The sequence below is a fragment of the Hipposideros armiger genome, unplaced genomic scaffold (genome assembly GCF_001890085.2).
Source record: "Hipposideros armiger isolate ML-2016 unplaced genomic scaffold, ASM189008v1 scaffold_606, whole genome shotgun sequence".
Taxonomy (NCBI): Eukaryota; Metazoa; Chordata; class Mammalia; order Chiroptera; family Hipposideridae; genus Hipposideros; species Hipposideros armiger.
This window is the reverse complement of record NW_017731956.1, coordinates 211,448-233,683: the sequence shown is the minus strand read 5'-3', so window position 1 is coordinate 233,683 and position 22,236 is coordinate 211,448. Positions and strand designations below refer to the sequence as shown.

The following is a 22,236-nucleotide window of genomic DNA, read 5'->3' as shown; positions in this document are numbered from 1 at the left end:
AAAGGAACCCGATGATGACTAAAACATATGAGTTTAATACTGGCACACTGATTCAGAAAACGATTATTCCAGAAAGCAACTTAGTAAGAAGACAACAACTGAATTTAAAACTAAAATTGAAACATATATGGTAACCAGAAACTAAATTGCATGAAATTTAATTATTCTATATAGTTGTAAATTAACCAAAATATGGGAAAATTTTTTAATCTGTCAAAATTTATTTTTATGGTTAAAACATTCATTGTCATTGAGGAACAGAATCCAGAACCACAGCAATATAAACAAAATCATTTACCCGTCTCACTGTTACAGAAAAGCCTTTCCCACAGGCCATACAGTTTTGTACTTCATTGTCTTCAGCCCACTTTCTATTCAATGCTTGTGTATGTTTGATCTAGTAAAAAAAAATTTCAAAACATTATAATATTCAATGTTTTAAAGAATGATGGATACTTTGTAATTTGGTGCCTGAGTTTTACAAAATTTTGACTATATGCACCACGGGATAAAATTTAAAAAATCAGAAATACTTTAGTCAATTTCCATTGTCAAAAACTGCTACATTCTTAAATCTGAATGACAAATCAATCAATCATTCAATCCAATCCAATCTTATTCCTCAAAGGGATCAGTAATTTGTAACCTTTGGTGATTTCCCACCCATCCTAATCCTAATGATCAATCCTTCCTTTGGACTCTGAGCACATATCCAGATCATGTCTTCAACACATAGCAACTCCTCTATTCCTTGGTGCACTTGCCAGTACTGACAATTCACAAATGACATAACTCTCTACCTAATCCCTGGAGTCTCTCAGACAAGTTCTTTCCCTCTTATATTTAATTACCCAAAATACCTATAAAACTGCTACATACACAGTAGCAACTCAAAAGTGTTTATTAAATATATGAGGGGTTTATTTGTTGTTGTTTTTTTAAGGTTGAAAATATGCTTTTTACTAAGAGGTAAATGCTAGATTAAAAAACTGCCATGTGACTCACTTGAAGGGACTGATTTTCTCTGCCCAGCTCCTGCACTGCTGCAGTTGTATTATCCAGCTTTCTTTGCAATTCTAGTACTTTGGTTTGAAGCTTTTCTATTTCACCTTCTCCTTTAAGACATCTAGAATAGATTGCAAAGAGATAATTTTTTAAAATTTATTAAAGAACACAGATAATGAACTACTTTAGTAAGTTCAAATGTAATACATTAATTTCAACTATTGATTGTCTTAAGGATTAGTTTTTAAATGGCTACTTAAATTCCTGTAGGCGCTATGCACGTTTATCAAGACTTTTCTATTTTAATAAAATGTGGAATCTGACAATCTTTTTCTCTCTTAGAATGAAAATAGATTAATTTTACTAGAATCAATTACCTTTCTAGTAGTGCTCTCCTTTCATCCTGATTGTTCTGAACCGTTGCTTCTAATACTGCAATTTCACCGCGTAAGTCATCCGTCTGCTTCTCGAGCTCACTAACTCTCCGTTGACTGGACTGCCACTCTTTCTTCACAGTGCCCAAGTTTTCATTTAATGCAGTAATCTGCATGGTAAGTTTAACTTCATTTTCTTCATGCTTCTTCATTCCTACTTCTTTTTCTTTTATTTCAGAATGCTGTTTTGAAAAGGAAAAATAGTGGGGGGAAAGCCTATTATAAAAGTAGTGCAAAATACATTTAAGTTAGTTACTGAATTTAATATATTGGCAATATAAACAATATTACTTCTTCAGGAAAGAAGGCAGGGCAATTCATTATACACTAATAAAATTGAGCCCACAAACATCTGTGTAATTTGAATTGGCTCCAATGCCATATGCTGAAATGATGTCAGCAAGCCTCCTATAAGATCAAACTAAAGGAAGGCAATTTGAGATTTTCATTTTTCCCACTAGATCAGGGGAAGGACACAGGGATGTGTTCTGGAAACAAAGCTAGCATTTTCTTATGTCTCAAATTCCACATAAATGTGTGAATTGAGACTGCAGTTCAACTAAAACATTCAGCGGCCAAGTTATCTGGAGATATTTGGACTTAATCCAATAAAGGAAAGCCAGATGCTTCCCATTTGGCATGCACAACTTAGGGAAGGAAAAGCAGACCTTGGTCATCATGATTTTAAACGGAAGTTTCCTTTTCCCCTTATCAACACTCACTCTGACCAAACACAGGAGTTTAACATGATTAGCATTCACACCATTTACGTCAGTTTACGTAGCCATGGGTTTGTTTTTCTGGCACTAAAAGTGTTTTTATTTTTTCTGAATTATCTCTTATTGGATTTTCACTTACATAAACCAAAATACAATTACAGAATAAAATATTTCCAATCATATATCAGCTATTTAAAAAATTACATCTCCTTTATTAAAAAATCCTTTATTAAAAATTAAAATGTTAGGTGAGAATTTGAATAACTTCTTGATAGAAAAATCCTCTCTTACTGGATTTATCTACAAAATCAATTACAAAACACACTTTGCAATCTTAACTTACTGACCAGTTTAGCTTCCTTCTCAATAAATTCTTTCTTGAGCTCATCTTCTTCCTTTTTCACCTGCTCTTTTAGCGTATGCTGATTTTTCTTCTCCTGCTCAAGGGCTGCCTTTAGCGAATCAACTTTTCCTTGAAGCTCTAGTTTCTGCTGAATCAAAAGCTGTTTGGCATCTTTGAGATTTGTTACCTCCTATTGAAAAAGGCCAAAATAAATCATCCTTTATAAATATTTCAAAATGTAGCTGAAATTATGCCACTTATCACAACAGTATACACATGAGTTTTAGCCTCTTCTCTAATAAGAGTTTTAAAGTTAAGTATTTCAAACAATTGGTTAAAAAGAGGCAAGATTATTTACTTCATGCTCAACAATCATTTACATTCAAGTGACAGCTTATAGTTGATGTTCTGATTGAATTACGTGAAAAATTTCTACCGTTTCCCTTTCTTTACTTAGCAAGTATTTAATGGTCACCATGTAGGCATCACACACTGTGTTAGGTCCTGGGGATTTATACAAAAATGAATTAGATACATTCTTTGTTCTAAGGAAGTCACATCGGGGAGAACATAATGACATAATATGGAGATAATTGATTATAAAGCAAAATTGTAATATACTGATAGACATAAAAGGTATTAAGAGAGCACTTAAGAGAGAATCTAACCTTTCTCTAAGAAAATGAATAACATTTTCCAGAGCAAATTACAAACAATTAGGTTCTTCAACTGGCACCCTAACTATGCTTATGACAGGAAAATGTTCAAGCCATTATTAAAGGAGTTTAGAATGAAAACAATTGAAGAAACAGAATCCCTTAAATCTTAACTCTAAACTCTTACATATTTTGAAGTTGACTATCTACAAGCATAATTTTCTAAATCAATAGCTCTTTTATCATCTCAACAAAATCTAAAATTTTAGGGTTACTTTGCTTTATTCAGTAATCTGAAAACAAAAGTAACAGTTTCAATATGTATATAGATATTATGCAACACTGGAGTACTCTGAGAGCAAGAGAATTTGTCAAAAACAACAAAACAATGTTCCTGGTACAAGCAGGTTCTCAATAAAGAAATTATATGTATATATTTTAAATTTAAACAACCATAATACAATACAGAAGAACAACAATTATCTTAACATACCTTTATGCTTTCTTGCTTGTGGGACTTGAGTTCTTCACTCAGTTTAGCAATTTCCTTTTCTTGTCTACACTTAATTTCCTCTATATCTGCCAATTTAGATTTTTCATTTACTAGTTCCTTTTCTTTCAGTGACTGTAGAAAAATTCATTAAAAATAATTTTATAGTAAATATTTAGCTGAAAATTAATGTAATAATAATGACTGCTACTATTTATGACACCGTCTCTGCCCCCTTCTACCTCAGTTACCATGAGCAAATTACTTCCCTTCTCTTGCCTCTGTGCACTTAGTCATACAATGTGAATAATAAGATCATACAGTATTCATTTAATAGTGTAAAATGAATAGTGCCTAGCCAAAACTACCATCCTCACTCTCGTTAATACTCTTATCATTGTTATTATTATCATTATCAGTATCTTTATATAAGGCACTTAGATAGGAGTATTATGTTATCTAATTTAATCTCTATACTAGATAGCTTTTTTTAATCCTCACTTTATAGGTAAACAAACAAAACTTTAAAGAAGTTAAATAATAAGACTTAGAAGCAAAACTAAAACAAAGTCTGCTTAATCTACAGTCCTTGTAATTAAAGGCCTATAACCTATAGTTCTGTCAAAATTTTCTAAAGATGAGGCACAAATCATGAATTTCACTTGAACTTCTCCAGCCCCACCTCACAAAAAACACCCCCCAATCTTTTTAATTAAAGAAAATTTCAGAAATTGCACTATATATATATATATATATATATATATATATATCAAGAACTTCAAGATTTGTACACTTCAGAATAATTTCCTATCAGCTGATGGAAATAATATGATTTCAATTATGAAGCCAAAAATAAAATGTTCCCTAGAATCCGAATTTCTTTTTCATATAAAATTTTAGGGCCGGTTGAGTGGCTCAGTTGGTTAAGAGCTCGCTCAAGAGTTTGAGCTCTGAGCAACAGCGGTTCGAGTCCCAGCCCGAGCTGAGCTGCCGCTGAGCTGCTAACAGGTAGCAGGATGGCTCAGCTAAAAATAAAAATAAAAATAAAAAATTTAACTGATTTTTAAATGTACTGGTCATATAATACAATGCTTCCAACTTTATAACAGCTTAGAAAAAGCTGTTTCTTCTCCTTAGAAAAAGCTCATTTTTAATTTTAGGAATTCTTAACAACCTTAAAAATAATTTCTAGACCTTTTAATATCTCTTTCACACATCTACAGGATAACATGTTATATAAGAAATAGTTGAGGAGCTTTTATACTGGGGGTGCCAAAAAAATGTACACATTTTAAGAGATGTTATCTATGTGTTCCTTTTCAAAGTTGAATTGAATTATGGTAGCAATGTGGTATGACATTCACTCAAAAGATGACGTGAATCAAATGAATGCTAGAGTCATTCATTGTATTACAATTTTAATGCAGTTTTTTCCTTTCTTAAAATGTGTATACATTTTTTTGGCACCTTCTGTATATGTTTTTGAATAACCAAGGGTTTACGCGTGAAAAACAGATTAGTTTGTAAAACTAAAAAGAGCAGTAAGAGAAAAGGGGTAGAAATGAAAAAGGAGGCTATTTTAGAAAGTACTTCCTAGCATTAAAATTCCAATTACCAAAAGCGTTTTATCAAAAGCTAGAAGTCCATCTGAGAGAGCTGCTCAAAATAAAGGTGATGCCTGTAATGTGGGTAAGAGGTTTGACTAGATGCAACTCTGAGACTCTAGACTTAGTCAGAAAATGAAATACCTTTTCTTTTTGAATAGCTTGTAGTGCTTTAAACTGCTCCTTCAGCTGCTGTTCTTTCTGTGCTGCATCCTGCTCCAAAGTAGCCTTGGCTGTCTTCAGTTCTTGAATTAATTTATTTTGGTTTTCAATTTGATTTCTGTTTGAAATCAAGTCCTCCTGTGCTAGAGAAAGCTTCTCTTCTACAGACTTATAAAAAAACAATTTCCCCAAATTATTACATGTCTCTTTTTTTTTTGCAAATTTCAACAGAAACATAACAGCTAACATAAGCATAGTGGAAAGCAATAAGCTATAAAAAGACAGTATGTTGTGCCATGCCCTTCAGTAAGATCATGTAAAAGAGAAAGAACACTAGATAATTAACTCTCTTGCCTATGGAAAACATTTATAACATAAAATACTTAATAAAGCTGAAGTAATTCCAAAACCTCTAGAAATAACCTGTAAATATTTACTGTCTAAGTGTTATGAAGGAATATTAAGTAAGTAGAGACCATATCAAACACACTCAGAGAATATATATATGGTTAGAGAGAAGACATGAAGAGACAAGAACAAACTATTTAAAAAGAGATATAGTTAAATGCTATGCTATGTGTACTTATATGTTTTGTAGGACCTGTGATGTTCCTTGACATGCTGAAATCTTTAATAAATAAAAAGGATTCTCTGTCTTGGAAAAACAAAACAAAACTGTATTTCACATCTGCCAACCTGATCAAATGAACTAAGAGAGGGCAGTCGGCCAGACATCTGAGGCTCTGTTCTGCCCAGGCCATCGCCCCGTCCCCCGAGCTTCCCATCTGTGTGGCAGAATAGTGTTGTCAGTTAACACACTCCATAGTTGCTAACTGTTCTAAGGCCCAAATATTTTGAGAAGCCGAAGCTATGGGACAGGGAAAGATTTTTTACCTATTAGGTTTCAATTGGAGCAGATATGTTAACAGGCAGGTAATAGAAATGGCAGGAACCTCACTACTCTTAGCTGCTATTGCTAAGAATCAGCAGGGAAGGGAACTAACTCAAAGATCTTCTTCCACCATCCAGAAGAAGTTTACCTTTCTTATTCTGGAGATATAGTTCCTTTGAAAATGAGGCAGAAGATATAATTCAGGATCCCTGCTGGTTAGACTTAGCTATAGTGGGCATTCAATAAAAAAAAAATAGATGAAAATAAATAAATGAATGAAGACCTTATTTAAGGGGCTTCTTAAGTTTCTTGAAAATTTATTCCTTACAAATAACTCAGTTCAGAAGTCTTTCTGATATAAATCAAATTTCCATTTTCAGAGGCTTCCAGTAGAACACAAAGAAGTAATTCTAAGGCTTCTTTTTCAGGAAAGACCTGAAGTCCTCTCGTCCTTTATTAATCAAACGCCTACCCTTAATTGATTATACTACTAAGGTAGACAGGAGGGTACAAGATGGTCCTTGACTTAAAGAACCTGACTATGTAGCCTGGAAAACAGAGCCAGCATGTAAGATGGGAGCTGTACAAGGTAGCAGAGCATTTGTTACGTGCTAAATGCACAGAAAAACGACATGTGTGAGAGGTTTCTGTGGAATGTGTTTACAGAAGGCTCCAGAGTGTATGTGGGAACTCACCCAAGTATCATAAGGAGTGAGAGTGATTTCAGATAAAAAGAACAAAATCTGACAACGTCTAGTCCATGCAGCCTACAGCAATTGTAATTAGGTAATAAAGGTCTTGATCTAAAGCTAAGAATACCAAGGCTTGCTGGAGCCTGAAAGCAACAGTGTCCTCAACCTCTGACCACAAGAATTTCAAAATGCTCATGGTTTAAACAAGCCTATAAAATTTTAAACACATAAAAATCCAGTGACTAAATCTTTACATTCAAGTTCAAAGTCTAGACTACTCTTTTTCTGAATATGCCAAGACATATTGCTCTATTTTGCCTGTGAATATTCATCTACATCATTCAGTGGTAAACTGTACATTTTTAACATTCTTTTTATGTTTCTTGTTGCAGACTATGTTATTTTCAGCTGCTCAGCATCTCTTCTCTTAGGGAACTCCTCTCCCCCATTCAGTAGTTGAGTTGGGGCTATTTGTAACCCATTGACTCCCACTGGAATAGGCAAATCCCTGAGTACATCGACTACCAACCTTGACCCTGAATCAATATCCCAATCACATTATAGGACTGTAGCTAAAAAGAATGTCTCAGTGTTCTGTGGTAGCTCTCGTGTTTTTGTCTTTCCAACAATTTTTCCCTTTCTTCTTTCAAAATAAAACTTAAAAAATTTTAGTTATTACTTTTCCTTGATGACTGATGAAATGACATATGGAAGAGTACTAGGCTGAGAAGATTTGTATTTAATTCTGAACTTATCCCAGAATTTTAACTTCACTCAGGGTGCAAAATTTACAGTTAAATTTCACTTCTACTTTTCCTCGACAACAAAGAATAGCACACAGCACAGCCAATTTGAAATATCTGGTCAACAAACTTAAGTATTTCATAAATAATCCAGTAGATGGGGCTAAAGGCATAGATCAGGCCAGACCATCATCTTCCATTCCACTGGTGTCTTGGTGTGCACTGTCAGCCCACAGATGGCAGCCTTGCCTTAGGAAGGCCTTAGAAAGGTCTCCCTTTCTCTTATACATAACAAGATCATATAACATCACTGAAGCAAAAGAAAAATAATGGTTGATAGCTATCTCTTAATCTGGCCTATAATATCATTTGAACTTCCCTAGGAATTTATTTCTTTTTTTAAAAATTAACTTCCGAAGTAGTTCTGATACTTTTCAATTTGGAAGCATTAATACAGAATTTATCAATACTCTATTTTATAAAACAAAAAATTCTACTGAAATGATGATAAAAGAATGGCTGCAAGTCAGAACTGAGATCTAATCATGGTTCTGTTACTGTGCAACACTAGGCCTGTCACAAACCAAGATGGGCCTCAGTCTACAAAAGGAAAACCTTCATCTAGACAAGGAAGCTTGGGAATAGAGGATCTGTCCATGGCCTCTTAGTAGTTGTGAAACTCTACAACAGCTTTATCCTTCTATCTTTCACTTTTTGCCCATATTTATATTTGAATTATTCTTTCATGTATAAAACTATTAGCATATGATGTAGCTTTCAGGCATAATAAAAATAGTTGTTGGTTTAATGAAAGTATATTAATTTAAGATATCTATGTAAGTCCTATTACTATGCTATGTTCTTGGGGAAAATACATCCATATAAAAAGAAGAATGTGATTTCTATCGGACTTCTACAATCAGCCAAGTTTCATCTCCTCTATCACCTAAATACCCTTCAGATTCATCCGCATTCTCCCTCCTTGCTATCACCAGCCCAAGCCACCATCATCTGCAGCTGGACCACTGCAGTCTCCTCTTCTCTAGTCTCTACAGTCAGCCATGATCCCCTACAATCCATTCCTTATCCTGCAACCAATCATTAGCCTAAAATACAAATCTGAACTAAACCTTTCAGTGGTTCCCTGCTGCCTTCCAAACTCTTCCACAAACCTTTCCTGACTTTCAATAGTGTTGTAAAATAATAATCATAATAATAATTTAAAGCTACTTATTTAAACAGCAAGCAAATAAGACACTTTCTACGTTGTAGGTGGTATTTTTTTCTTATAACTCTTACTAATTTTGAACTTATCATATACATATATATTCTACTGTTGGTACTATGAACATTCTTGTACCAAATTTCCTATTGCTTTGTCATACCATTAGTCACCACTGATTCCTCCACTTCCCTTGAGCCTATGTGTGTTTCAGCCCTTTCGTTTCACTTGTCTCTCTCATAAATCTTCTGTTCCATTCTCTGTAACTTTAAGCCCAGTTCTAATCAACTCACACCTTGATTACTGGAATTTATGGAGGAAGGAAGGGAGATAGCCTCCTAACCTTTCTAACACTTTACCCCAGGGTACAAGCCAAGCTGTCTGTAAGCCACTTCCGGGTTAAGTTGCCTTAAGTACTGTATTCTTCATTTTATTCCTCTGCTTAGACTCTTCATTCCCCCCCCCCCAAATATAAAGTCCAATCATCCTTGCTAGGCATCTAACCTTTTTAACTTTGACTTCCAAATACAAACTAGCACTCTAGCAAGACAATTATGTTAATTGTCTCCTAGCTTTGCTCATTCCCACTGCAGCACTTTTTCTTAAATGTGCCCTGAGTGAAATTATTTTTCTCAAGACATTCTGTGCATTTAAATTCTATATATCCTTCAAGACCTGGTCAAGTCCTACCACCTTCATTAAGTCTTCCCTATAACAGCCTATAAATAAAATATAGAACATATATATATATATATATATATATATATATATATATATATATATATATATATATATATTATAGTCATGACGCATTTTTGCAATGAAAAACATAGAAAAAATATGTCATGACGTTTCTGACAACCCAATATTACATATATAAATATTCTACAATTTTCAGAAATTTTCAATAATGCACTTGAAATTAAACAAAAAATCCAAACACTAGAAACAAACAAAAGCATAATATTTCACTGTGACAAAAAAAAAATTGATACCTGAATGCTACATAAAAATTGTTTATCCTTTTTCCATATCCTTCATTTTAATAAACATGATAGTTTATCTAATCAAATAGTATTGGACAAAGTTTCCATATGTTGAGATAGTGAAGGGTAACTTTACTTTGAACAATAACCTCCTAATTTTAATTATCAGGTATTCCAGTAGTCTTGGGAAGGTAACAAATATATAAAACTAAGTCAGTATTGCCTGACAACAATAAACTTTTTGCATTTTCACAAATGGTTCACATTTAAAACTCCTTAGATTTTCTAACAGCAGTACTGTTTGTTTTTTTACATAAAGACAGCAAATTCTTTAGATAAGCTAATACTATAGCAATTAACATATTTCTAAATTATCTTGCTATTATAGATACGCTATTTTTAAATGTCTGTACTTACATATATCATATTTTATTATAAAACAATATAATTTTTAAAAAGCATGCTACTCCAAAAATTATAATTTAATAGAAAATCAGTGCGATATTCAAGAAATACTAACATTCCCTTGCCCACTTGGGTTGAAGTGAATCACTTTATTGATGTCTATAAACAACTTACTGAGTTTATATGATACAATATAGTTTACTATACCTTAAGATCTTGCCTTGTGGCAAGAAGCTCAGACTCCTTCCCATAGAAATCAGACTGGAGCAGTTTCAGGCTTTCCTGACTCTTCTCATAGGTGTTTTGTAACACTGATACTTGCTTCTTCTCTGCTGCAAGTTCTTGTGCTGCTTGTGTTGACTGTTGCTGTAGCTTATTCTCAAGCTCTGTCTGAAACACACAATAGTTATTTAAAACAGTATGCATACCCAAAACCACTTACAGATACAAAATGAAATCCACACAACTAAGAAGATTCCTGAGAACAAAATGAACTGCACTTATGACCCCAAACTCAACTTTAATAGAGTAACTTACTTACTTTACAGTTACAAAGTTAAAGAGTTACAAGTCCCAATTTAAAAGCCAAAAAGTGAAACAGCAATTAAATAAAGAACAAAAGCATTTCACTAGGAAATCCTAAGTATCAAGGTCTTGGGAGACCAAAAGTAACAACCATATTGGGATGGAAGGTGCAGTGCTAGAGGCTTTAGAAGATGACATAGCTTAAGGTTAAAGTAAAGGAAATTTCTACGTGAAAGAAATTAAAAAGCTGTTACTATGCTGAGGTTATTGTTTCTACTCCTTGAAATAATTTAGGAAATTTCTACAGTTAATCTTTATTAACATCGAAACAGAAAAAAAAAATCTTACAAAGGTCCAACTCCTCTAAATTCTAAACTTGTCCCTAAGACGATTTAGGAGATATGCACTAATTATGACATAATTAAAATACATGTATGCATAGTACAAAAATAAGCATATGGCTTATAAAATAAATACACTACTTCAATGAAACTGCTATTGGGGTCACCACCAACCACCTTCTTCCAAAATCCAATATTCATGTCTTTGTCCACATTTGACTTGACCTCCCAAGCAGTACTTGAAATAGTTGATGATGTCCCTCTAAAAACATTCTTCAACCTGGTGTCCAGGGTACCTTATGTTTTAGGTCCTCCTCCTACCTCACTGGTCATTCCTTCTTAAAATCTTGTACTAGCTCTTCTTCTGTTTGACCTCTCGAGTTGTAGGGCCCCAGGGTTCTGGCCCTGGCCCTCTTCTATTCTATATACAGTCTCTTTCTAGAAGATCTCAACTAGATCATTTATTTACAACTGACTCCTGAATGTATGTCTCTAGCTCCAACTTTGCCTCCTGAACTCTGGGAGTTCATTATATCCAGTACCTCCCTGACCTCTCCACTTGAATGATTGATAGATGTCTATCTGTAGCGGAACTCTAGATGAATGATAGCAAAGCTCATCAGAAAGCTACTACTGCCCCCACTAAATATGACCATCTATCTACTTGCATAAATCACAAACCTAGAGTTATTCTTGATTCCTCCTACTATCATTTCTTACTATCTAAACTATCAGCAAGTCCTAATGACTCAACTTCCAAAATATGTTCCCAAATCTTCCACTTCTAACACGTTAGTGCATGCCATCATTATGTACTGTCTGAACTATTATAACAGTTTTTCAAAGCCTTCCTTGCTTGCTCCTTTATCTCCCTTTAGTTAGACAAACTTTACTATTCTCTGCCCAAAATTCTCCAATCGATACTTATTGTCCTTAGAACAAAATGTATCATTCTCTGTTATCTTATACTCTACAAGTTTGCATGTATATGCTTTGGTCCCTTTCTACTTCTCTGAGCTCATCTCATATTACCCTTCTCTCCCACTGTACTTACCTATATTGGTCTTCCCATTTAGAAAACAGCAGCTTGTTCTAAGCCTTACAGTCTTTGTACTAGTTGTCCCCACTAGTCTTTGTATAGATAGTTCTTGTATTTCATGTATCAGCTCAAATCTCTTCAGAGAGGCCTCTTTGATCACCCAACCTTTAATAGGACTCTGTCCCATTACTGTCTTTTACATCACACTGCCTAGTTTCTTCCCCCCAAGATGTGTAAGCTCCATAAGAACAGGATCTTTGTCTGTCCATGGCTGTGTCACCAACACCCAGAATTGTGCCATGGCATACAATATGCCTAGTGATATTTCTTGAATAAATGAATGACAAATAGAAGTGGAAAAGTCTAAAACATCTAGTAAGAGGCTATTGTAATGGGCCAGATAAGAGAAAACTACAGCCTGAGCTAAGACTGTGACAGTGGGAAATGAGAAGAGGGGAGTTGATCTCTCCACATATTATCTGATAACATCCCATGCCGCCTCCCTTTCAGTTTAGATTTTTAATGATGAAGAATTCCTGGGCATCAAACTATACTGCATTTATACATTTTCCTTTGTAGAATACTATTACACTTTTCTTTAACATTTTTTTCTAGCACTCTTTCTCTTTAATCATCTTTATGGTTTTCAGCCAAGCCCTCTGCAAAATCTCAATAATGACCATAATGGCCCTTAAGGCTTATATTTGGACCTTCATTATCTTTACTCTGATAGACTCACTCATTCATTTAAAAAAATTATTGATAGCTTATTTATTAAAACAGCTCTCTGACTTTGAGGCACTCAAATCTATAATAGTAATGGGCAAGTTAAATAAAAAAAAAACCAGATCAATGCAACAGTTTGATAATTACTTTAACAGAAGTAAACTCAAAGGCCCAGAGGAGAATGCAGGAAGGTCAGTCATTTACAATTTATCCTTCACAAAATGGCAAGTTTTTGCTCTAAAATAGGTCTGATAGCATTTCTCCCTTCTTAAAAACCTTAGAAATACAGTATCTCAACCTTACAACAATTCTATGGACCCATTTTATTTAGCTCAGACAGATAAATCACTTCCCTATGAGCATAAACCTAATGTGTTATATAAAATTGAAATTCAGATCTGCCTGACTCCAAAATTTACCTTCTTTCCATGATGCTACACTGCTCCTTAACAAAACCTAACTCTCCTTGCCTTTCAATGATTCTTACTCTAACTCCAAGTCTAATTTACAGAGACTAGTTATCCACCCACTACTTCCCAAAATGCTGTCCTCCTCAAGGTTAAGAAGTATATTCAATATTCTAGCATCTATACACTAACTAATAAGTGAACTACTGCTATGGCTGAATGTTTGTGTCCCACCCAAATTCATATATTGAAATCCTAATCCTCAATGTGGTGGTATTTGGAGGTGGTGCCTTTGTGAGGCGATTAGGCCATGAGGGTGGAGCTCTCAGGAATGGCATTAGTGCCCTTATCAGAAGAAACATAAGAGAGAGAATCTCTGTCTCTGCCATATGAGGTTACAGTGTGAGAAGGCAGCTGTTATAAACCAGGAAGTGGGCCGTCAACAGACATTAGATATGTCAGTTGCCTTTACCTTGGACTTCCCAGCCTCTAGAACTGTGAGAAATAATGTTTATTTTTCAAGTCACCCACTCTATGGTATTGTTGTTATAACAGTCCGAACAAAGACAACTACCAATAAGAACTTTCCTCTAAATCTCATAATCCTCAAGGTGTCATCTAATAAAATCATGCAAAGTATAGGCAATATACATTAATCATAAGTATGAAAGAAATCTTATTGTAACCAATAATTTAATGAAAAGAAAGTGTGCTAAAAATGGTGTCTTTTTTTCTTAATTCACTTTTTTCTTAATTCAAGTTGTGATACTATAAAAATGAATTTCTTCGATGCCCGGCCCCAGCTGAGCTGCTGCTGAGCTGCCAACAGGTGGCAGGATGGCTCAGCTAAAAAAAAAAAAAAAAAAAAAAGAATTTCTGGAAAATACTTGGATACTAGGCTAATAGGTTTTGAAAAAAAAAATGACCTCAAGTTATCAAAGCATACAACAAAATATGTATTGTGATAATTACATCCTGACCTATGATTTTATATAATCACACACACACACACACACACACACACACACACACACACACACACACAAAGAATAGAAAAATTTGTTTACTCCTATTTGTATTATTAGAAAATTACTCCTGGATGGTGTAGAGGCTTAACCACTGCACTGTACACCTGAAGCTGTTGTTGAATAATATTGTATGTCAACTATAATTTAATACAGTCATGGGATGTGGAGTATAGTGTGGGGAATGGAGTCAATGGAATTAAAATAGATATGTATGATATGGGGGGGGAGTGGGGTGGTGGATTGGGGGAGGAGGGTTGTCACTTTGTAAGGGGAAAAAAGAAAAAAAAGAAAATTACTCTTATAAAGTGGCATAGTAATTATAAAAATAGTGGTAAACATAAAATATATATTTGTACAATTAATTTTTCTCTAGTAATATGATAGACAACTCTTAGTGACACAATATATTTTATTTGTTCTCCACAGTAGGGATTTTAAGGCTCTCTCCTCTTCATGGAATAGTTAATATGCACATTAACAGTAGGGAAAAACTCATTTTGTTCAAATATCAAGTACAGTTCATTTTTTATCAACTCTTGATCTGGAGAAGTATCAAAACATATTTAAGAATGAAAAAGAGAAGCTTAATACTAAATTAGAATAGGTTTGTAAATGGAAACCATTATGATGTAACTTAAAATATCAAACAATTATACTACATTAAATCTACACTACTAAATTTTTTTCATATATTCCATTTTGTGATTTTTGTTCTTGATTCTTTTCCCTTAATAATTTACTTTTTAAATTCTTTTAAAATTTTCTAATACACTAAAAAGGCTGTATAAATCATTCCTTTAACAATGTGTGAGTTATATGTTATTTTACAAAAAGATCATTTTATGTCTAGCAGATAAGTGATTAGTGCTAGAAATTTAAATAAGAATTATCTGAAAACATTGTTATAGTGAATGGGAATCCAGACTTAGATATTTAATCATATAATTATTTTATACATTCGACTTAGAAATATTTTGGTATATATAAATTTTTTTTGTTGCAACTTATTTGCATTAATTAACATATTATTATCTTAATTGTAAAGTTTTTCTTCCCATAAAAAGTAAACAAATATATCACTACCTTCTGTGAAATGGCAGTTTTAACTTCTCCTTGGAGTGCTTCAATTTGCTTTTTTTTCTGTTCAGTCAATTGTTTTAGCTCATTTATGTTTCCCTGAAGTTGGTGTTCTTCTTTTTCCTTTTGTTTTAAAGTATTCTGGGCCTGTATGATTTGTCCCTGCATTGAACTGAGTTCCAATTTCAACTGATGAGAAGTCTAAAAGAAAAGAAAATCTGGTTAGCATTCATTTATTCATTCCACACACATTTACTGAGTATCTACTACAAGCCAAGCACTATTCTAGGTAGAAACTACTGAGCCTATTGACCACAGGTCATCAGTAGTAAACCAGAAGGAAAAGCCCTGCCTTCATGGAGCTTTCGTAACAGACGCTGTTCACTATGACATGACATGCTGGATTAATCTTCAATATTTGCTTAATCCTACCTACCGTTTTAATTTATGCATATATACTTGGATAGTGCTTGTAAGTGAACTATTGTAGACTAGCATTCCCTTGTATCATAGAAAAAAAGAATATCAACATCAATCTGTAGATTGCTGGGCTATCTACTGTCATTCTAGAATATTCTCAAAATGCTAACTGAGCCTGTTGTCCATAGTTAATCAGAAAGAATAGCTCCATATTAAGTATAATAAAACTAAAATCACTTCCGGCAAATATGTTTAGTATCTGTGTGATGAGAATAAATTATACCACACAACAGATTCCTCATTTAGAGAAATGGAACATATTTTGCTACTATCCTGTTTTCACAATCTACTAGCATAGTCTTCTGTTCACACTGAGGCTCCTCTGTGGCCAAAGTGAACTACTACTATCTCCCACCCTTCCAGCCCAAATCATGTTTTCATGTTTTATGTATATTTCAATAAGAACCTAATTTGAGCATTTGATCATATTCAAAGTTACTTTTTAAAAAGTTTCAGTGCTACATACAGATGTTTCAGCTTATTTCCAATGTAAAGGGAAATATTTTTGTGCAAAACAGGAGTCAGGTGATTAACAATGATGATTACATTATGATAAAATAATAGCTAACATTTGAGCATTTACTTTGTTATGGTCAGTGTTCTAATCACTTTGAAATATATTAACTCATTTAATTCTCACAATAATCCTATGATAGAGATTATATTATTAGCCCCATTGTACTGCTGAGGATACTGTAGCACAGAGATTAAGTAATCTACCTAAAACAAAGCAAGAGAGCATAGCTAATAAATGGCACAGCCAGAAATATTTCTGAACAATACAGATTCAGAGCTTGCGCACTAAGCCACCATAATTTCACATTAAAGACTTCTCAGGACTAGGTTTTACTGCTTTATCAAATCAGATCTCTAGAAAGCTACATGGCTGGACTCTAGTTGCTCGAGGTATATTTTAGAGAATAACAACTAGACATTATAACCATTTATTTACTCATTTGCTTGTTTGTTTCTGATGGAAAGCAATAGAAGCATTAACCATAGAAAAATCTCTTGATTGTTATACAACCATCATTTAAACATACCATTAATGTAAATGTCAATGAAATAAAAGAGTCCTTAAAAGGTCATTTCTATGGAAAGCCTATCAAGGTTTTTTTTCCAACCATAATAATGTTCCTTAATCTAGATTACCTAACTATAAATCTATAATTAGTTGACTCAATATTCTATCTTTATTCATTATAATCCTCAATTTTGGGCCTTTTATTAGGCCCAAACTAGCTTTAAAATAGCTTAAACCTTTTTAGTACTAGGTAGAACACAAATGACAATTTGAAACTATGCATATATGATTCATTACATTTCAAAGAAATAAACCTTCCTTTGATTTAAGCATCAGTGAAAATAGTTTTAAAATATAAAGACTTTATTATGCTTTACATATTTTATGTTACAAAATAAGAGAAAATCTTACCTCTTTCTCTTTTTCAAGTGACTTTTTCAGTTCATTTTGTTCCTTAAGTGTACTTTCCATCTGTACTTGAAATTGATGCTTTAATTCTTCACAAGTTTTTTCCTAAAAAAATGGAAACTACATTATGCAGAAAATATTTGTAGTAAGTTTATGAAGTCTGGTTTATAAGTTTAGTAAGAGCCACACAAGGAAATGAACTAGAATCATTGGTGGTTTAAGATGGGGTAAAATTTTCCATTTCAATTATAAAAACAGGCAAATATGATAGCAGTAAAGGAGGAGAGACAGGAAAAGTCTAAGAGTTTCTATCATCAACCAACTCACAATATTTTAGATGATATTTAGACAATATTTTAGAATACTTTTATGCCACAAAATTAAATATAATTAATTAATTTGTCATGCAATTTTAAAAGTAGAGTAATGGGCTTCAAAAAATAGAAGCAAGGAAAATTTTTAACAGAAAGTATTAAAACAATAAATAAAAAATAATCACATATAATTTAAGAGGGAAGATGTATAGATAAGATATGCTTTCACCAAACAAAAAGGAACATAAAGGTAACATACTACTATCATGTGTTTTTTATACTACTAAATACTTTCACTGACCTTCACAGTGAGAACAAAAAGATTTTACTTTTGCTGTTACTCTGTTGTTCTGTATTAAAAAATTTCTGAGAATACATTACTCTTTAAACATTTCCTCAGACTATGAGACTTTTTTTTCTCTTTAAATAGGTTTTATGGTATCTCTAAGACAGGTATTATCTAGAATTTTAGAATATTCAGTAAAGATTAGAAAGTTTATAGTATCAGAATTATAAGATCATCAATATCTTTCTGGTCTTTTTTCTTTTTTTTTTTTTTTTGAGGACAAGTGAATAATGTTTCAACTAGTAGCTATATTCTCTGTGAATATGTCCCTGACAAACCTTCAGTCTCTCCCAAATCTCATATCATACCAACAAATAGAGAAAAGATTGTATATTCAACTGAAAATTTCCTGGGCCTTTGGAAAATAACACACACACACATGCCAATATCTTTTTCTCAGGTTAAGTAATTCCAATTCCTTTCTTCATGAGATCTATTTAAAACCTTTACACGTAGGGTGAAAAGTCAACAGTGAACTAAGCAGAAAAATCAGTACATTTTAAATACAAATCACTTATACCTAAGAAAGTAAATGTAAATAACTAACCAAATCTAATATAGCGGCCTTTCCTTTCTGATTTGCCTTTTCAAATTCACTTTTGGAGTTCTTCAAAGAATCAGAAACTTTTGATAATTTCTCTCTTGCTGCAGAAAGCTCTGCCATTAGAGTTTCTTTTTCTGTCTTCACTTTTTGTAGTTCTGTTACTGCTGTTTGAATTTTGTTATTCAATTCCTTGTGCTGCATCTTTGCATCTTGACTTAAATTTTCAATTTCTTTTTTAAGAATTACTTTTTCTTCCTCTTGCTTGGTAAGCATTTGCTTAGTATTTTCAAGGGCTTCAGATTTTTCCTGTAGGTCCAACTTTGTACTGGATATTCTAAATATTTAAGAAACAATTTTTAAAAATAATGCATATTATACCATCCCTAATTTACCATTAAAAATTAATAAATAATTATTGAGTTTTAAGCCTTTCTTGTTAATAAAAAAGTTAATAAAAATAAACATTTCATGTCATAAAATCACACAACCAAAAAATGCCTTAAAATATATGATGTGATTATTAACCAGAGGAAGATGATTTTCCTCAAGTCAAATAAGTTAGTGGTACAGCCAAGACCATCTAAGCCTCCTGACTTAATCCAGTCTTGTCCACCACAATAGATCCCCAAAGAAAACTATGTATACAGCAGACCCTCTAGTCTGCAACAGCCAGGAAAATGTTTCCATGTACCCTAAAAAGCCTATTTATTGTGTTAGGCCCAGAGCACATACAGAACTTTGTCTCTTTCCTTTGTAAACATAAAACACATTATGTCTGTGATAGGTCTTAAACTTCAAAACACTTCAGGTTAACCCAGAAAAAAATAAATTAAATAAATAAAAGAAATATTTCATTTCAAACAAAGAGGAAAGACAAAGGATTTATTTTAATCCTAGAGCCTAGCAGATTGTACAGAGATTTGTTAACATTTCTCCCTTACCATAAGTTTTCTACACCCGAATGAATAAGCTACAAGAACTGTAGATACAAGAAATGAAGATACAGCTTTAGGAAAATTAAACTAAAAATTTTTTTGTTTTCAAAAAAGGAATAAAATTTCATATATATATGATGAACCAAAAAACACACATTAAATCTCAAACATTTTTAAAAGTGAAAATAAAGCCAGATGCAAAGTAACACTTCTTGAATGCATAGCATTTCCAATGTACCTTATAATCAGTATAAATTCAGCAATATGTTAAAGAGTGATGGTTAAAAGATTTACTACCCACACATTTGAAGTTGTATATTAATACAATACCAGAACCTTGACATTTTCCAACTTTTAGTCTCAGAAACTTACTTTCTAAAAAGTAGCTACAAAAGATGAAGTTAAGTATATTCAAAGGATACTGTACCTCACTGATTTTTAAACACTTAAAAAGAAAAGTATTTAGATATACTAGTATTATTTTATCATTTTAATATAGTTAGGATCTCTGTCAAGACTAAAATTAAGAGTTGACATTTATTAACTATGCTACTTAAGTTTTCTATAGATAACTATTATAAAATCATAAGATTATGTGAATCAATAAAAAAACAGATATAAAGGAAAGCATAGTCACTGTAAAACTTTGTTTATAAAAAAATTACTAAAGGAAATAATAAACAAATCCACAATTATAGCTAGAAACTTTAACACCCCTTTCTCAGAAACTGATAGAACAACCAGGACAACAACAACAAAAAATTGGCAAGGAAAAGAAGATTAGAACACTATCAACCACCTTGACCTAACTGATATTCATTGAACACTAACCAAAAACGCAGAGTACGCATATGTGCACATGGAAAATTAAGGTGAATAACACACTGGGCCATAAGACAGTTTGAAAAGTATGAATTTTATTGAGTATGTTCTCTGATCACTATGAAATTAAATTAGAAATCACAACCCAAGATATCTAGAAGAGCCCCAAATAGTTGTAAAATAAATAATATATTTTTAAATCACCCATGGATCAAAGAATAAATCACTAAGGATATTAGAAACTATACAGTAATGAAAACACATTGTAAGATGTGAGGGAAAGAGGGAAAGAGTTGGATGCATAGGTGCTGTCAAACCCCAGATACGTTTACTCAGTCCTACTTTCCTAGGTAGTACTCTAGAAATGCAAGACCTCACATAAGAAATGTTTGCACAAAGTGTATAGGTAAAAAAGATCTCAGTACTAAAAGTTTTTCCTACCCCAATATGATGTGAAAGCCCCTGAGTGAATTCTGAACCATGAGATTAGAACACCGAATAGAAATGGGCCCATTTCCATTGAGCCCATTAGAAATGGAAAGAACCATTGGGCCAATAGGGGAGTTGGGGAAGAGAACAAGAACCACGACAGAAGTGATCTTCATGTACCAATGACTATTTAGCGGGTGATATAAAGGATCAGACGTGCTCCCCAAATAGGAAGGCACTGGGAAGTATGATGTTAACAGTGAAGAGAAATGCCATTTGAGGCACAAAATGCACCTCTATAACCTCAAATTCAAAATATCAGGACCCAATTTACTACATGTGAGAATAAGAAATTTTTCATCATCACTCTCAAAACAAGGATGAAACCATGAAGGTGTGAAACAACTTAATTATCATTAACTCTGATGGGTTTTATTTAATTTCCCTGAAGGGTACTTTTCCCAGGCTCTCAGTCTCCAACTTTACTCCTGAGAGTCAAGGACCCTAATCACCTTGACACAGAAGAAGTCTGTCAATTCAGTCAGCGTCACCTATTTGGCATTTAGAGACAAAGTCTACTGAAGTGTGACAGGGCACAGCCCTCCTATGAAGACATCCAGATGAATGGGGTGGAAGTGATTTTTATTCATCAAAATTCTGATGAGCTATGTGTCCACTGAAGATCTCATAGCAAAACCCAATCCAACCATCAACATCAAGGACAAGCTAGACAAGGAACTAATTCTACCTTGGAAATGGAAGGGAAAATGTCCCTAGCTCAACACTTTTATGGATCTATGGCATGTGTCCAGAGGCACATATCCTCTCTGCCACCAAAGACATCTGAAATTTCATTCACCAATTAATCTTTAAGGATCCTAGTATCTTCTAAACTAATCTACCCTTGCACTCAGTGCTATCAATGAGCCCATTGAGCATTTAGTGCAAATCAGAAAAGGGTAATCATCATCAAGATAATTTATTCCAGCCGGCTGAGTGGCTTAGTTGGTTAAGAGCTCACTCAAGAGTTTGAGCTCTGAGCAACAGCGGTTCGAGTCCCAGCCCAAGCTGAGCAGCCGCTGAGCTGCCAACAGGTGGTAGGATGGCTCAGCTAAAACAAACAAAAAAAAAGATAATTTATTCCATCTGTTGAAAAACTGTCATATTATATTGATTTTATTAGAATAAAGCACATAACTATCATCTACAAAAAACTGACATCTAGCATTGACAAAATGCAAAGGGGGCAAGGAACTAAGAAAAAGACTATAAAAGGTGGACAGCCACAAGGAAGCCTCCACATTAAGAAACTATAAAAAAGAAGAGCAAACTAAACCCAAAGTTTAAGGAAGAAAATACTAAATAAAGATAAAAGGAGGGAAAAATGAAATAAAAATTGACAACGAAAATGAAATCAAAAGTCTTTTTTATAAAATTT

General features: G+C 33.3%; 1 protein-coding gene across 2 annotated transcripts in view; it reads right to left on the bottom strand.

Moving 5' to 3' along the window:
- EEA1 (early endosome antigen 1) overlaps nt 1-22,236 on the bottom strand; it is a 114,621-nt gene that overhangs the window by 4,247 nt on the left and 88,138 nt on the right. For both annotated transcript variants that reach the window (XM_019624770.1, XM_019624769.1), the window contains 10 exons: nt 18,616-18,946; nt 17,412-17,513; nt 15,503-15,697; nt 10,561-10,743; nt 5,396-5,581; nt 3,651-3,782; nt 2,506-2,691; nt 1,383-1,621; nt 1,006-1,126; nt 299-397 (listed from right to left, as the gene is read on the bottom strand). In XM_019624770.1, the coding sequence (XP_019480315.1) occupies nt 299-397; nt 1,006-1,126; nt 1,383-1,621; nt 2,506-2,691; nt 3,651-3,782; nt 5,396-5,581; nt 10,561-10,743; nt 15,503-15,697; nt 17,412-17,513; nt 18,616-18,946 (1,774 nt within the window). The remainder of the gene's footprint in view (nt 1-298; nt 398-1,005; nt 1,127-1,382; nt 1,622-2,505; nt 2,692-3,650; nt 3,783-5,395; nt 5,582-10,560; nt 10,744-15,502; nt 15,698-17,411; nt 17,514-18,615; nt 18,947-22,236) is intronic.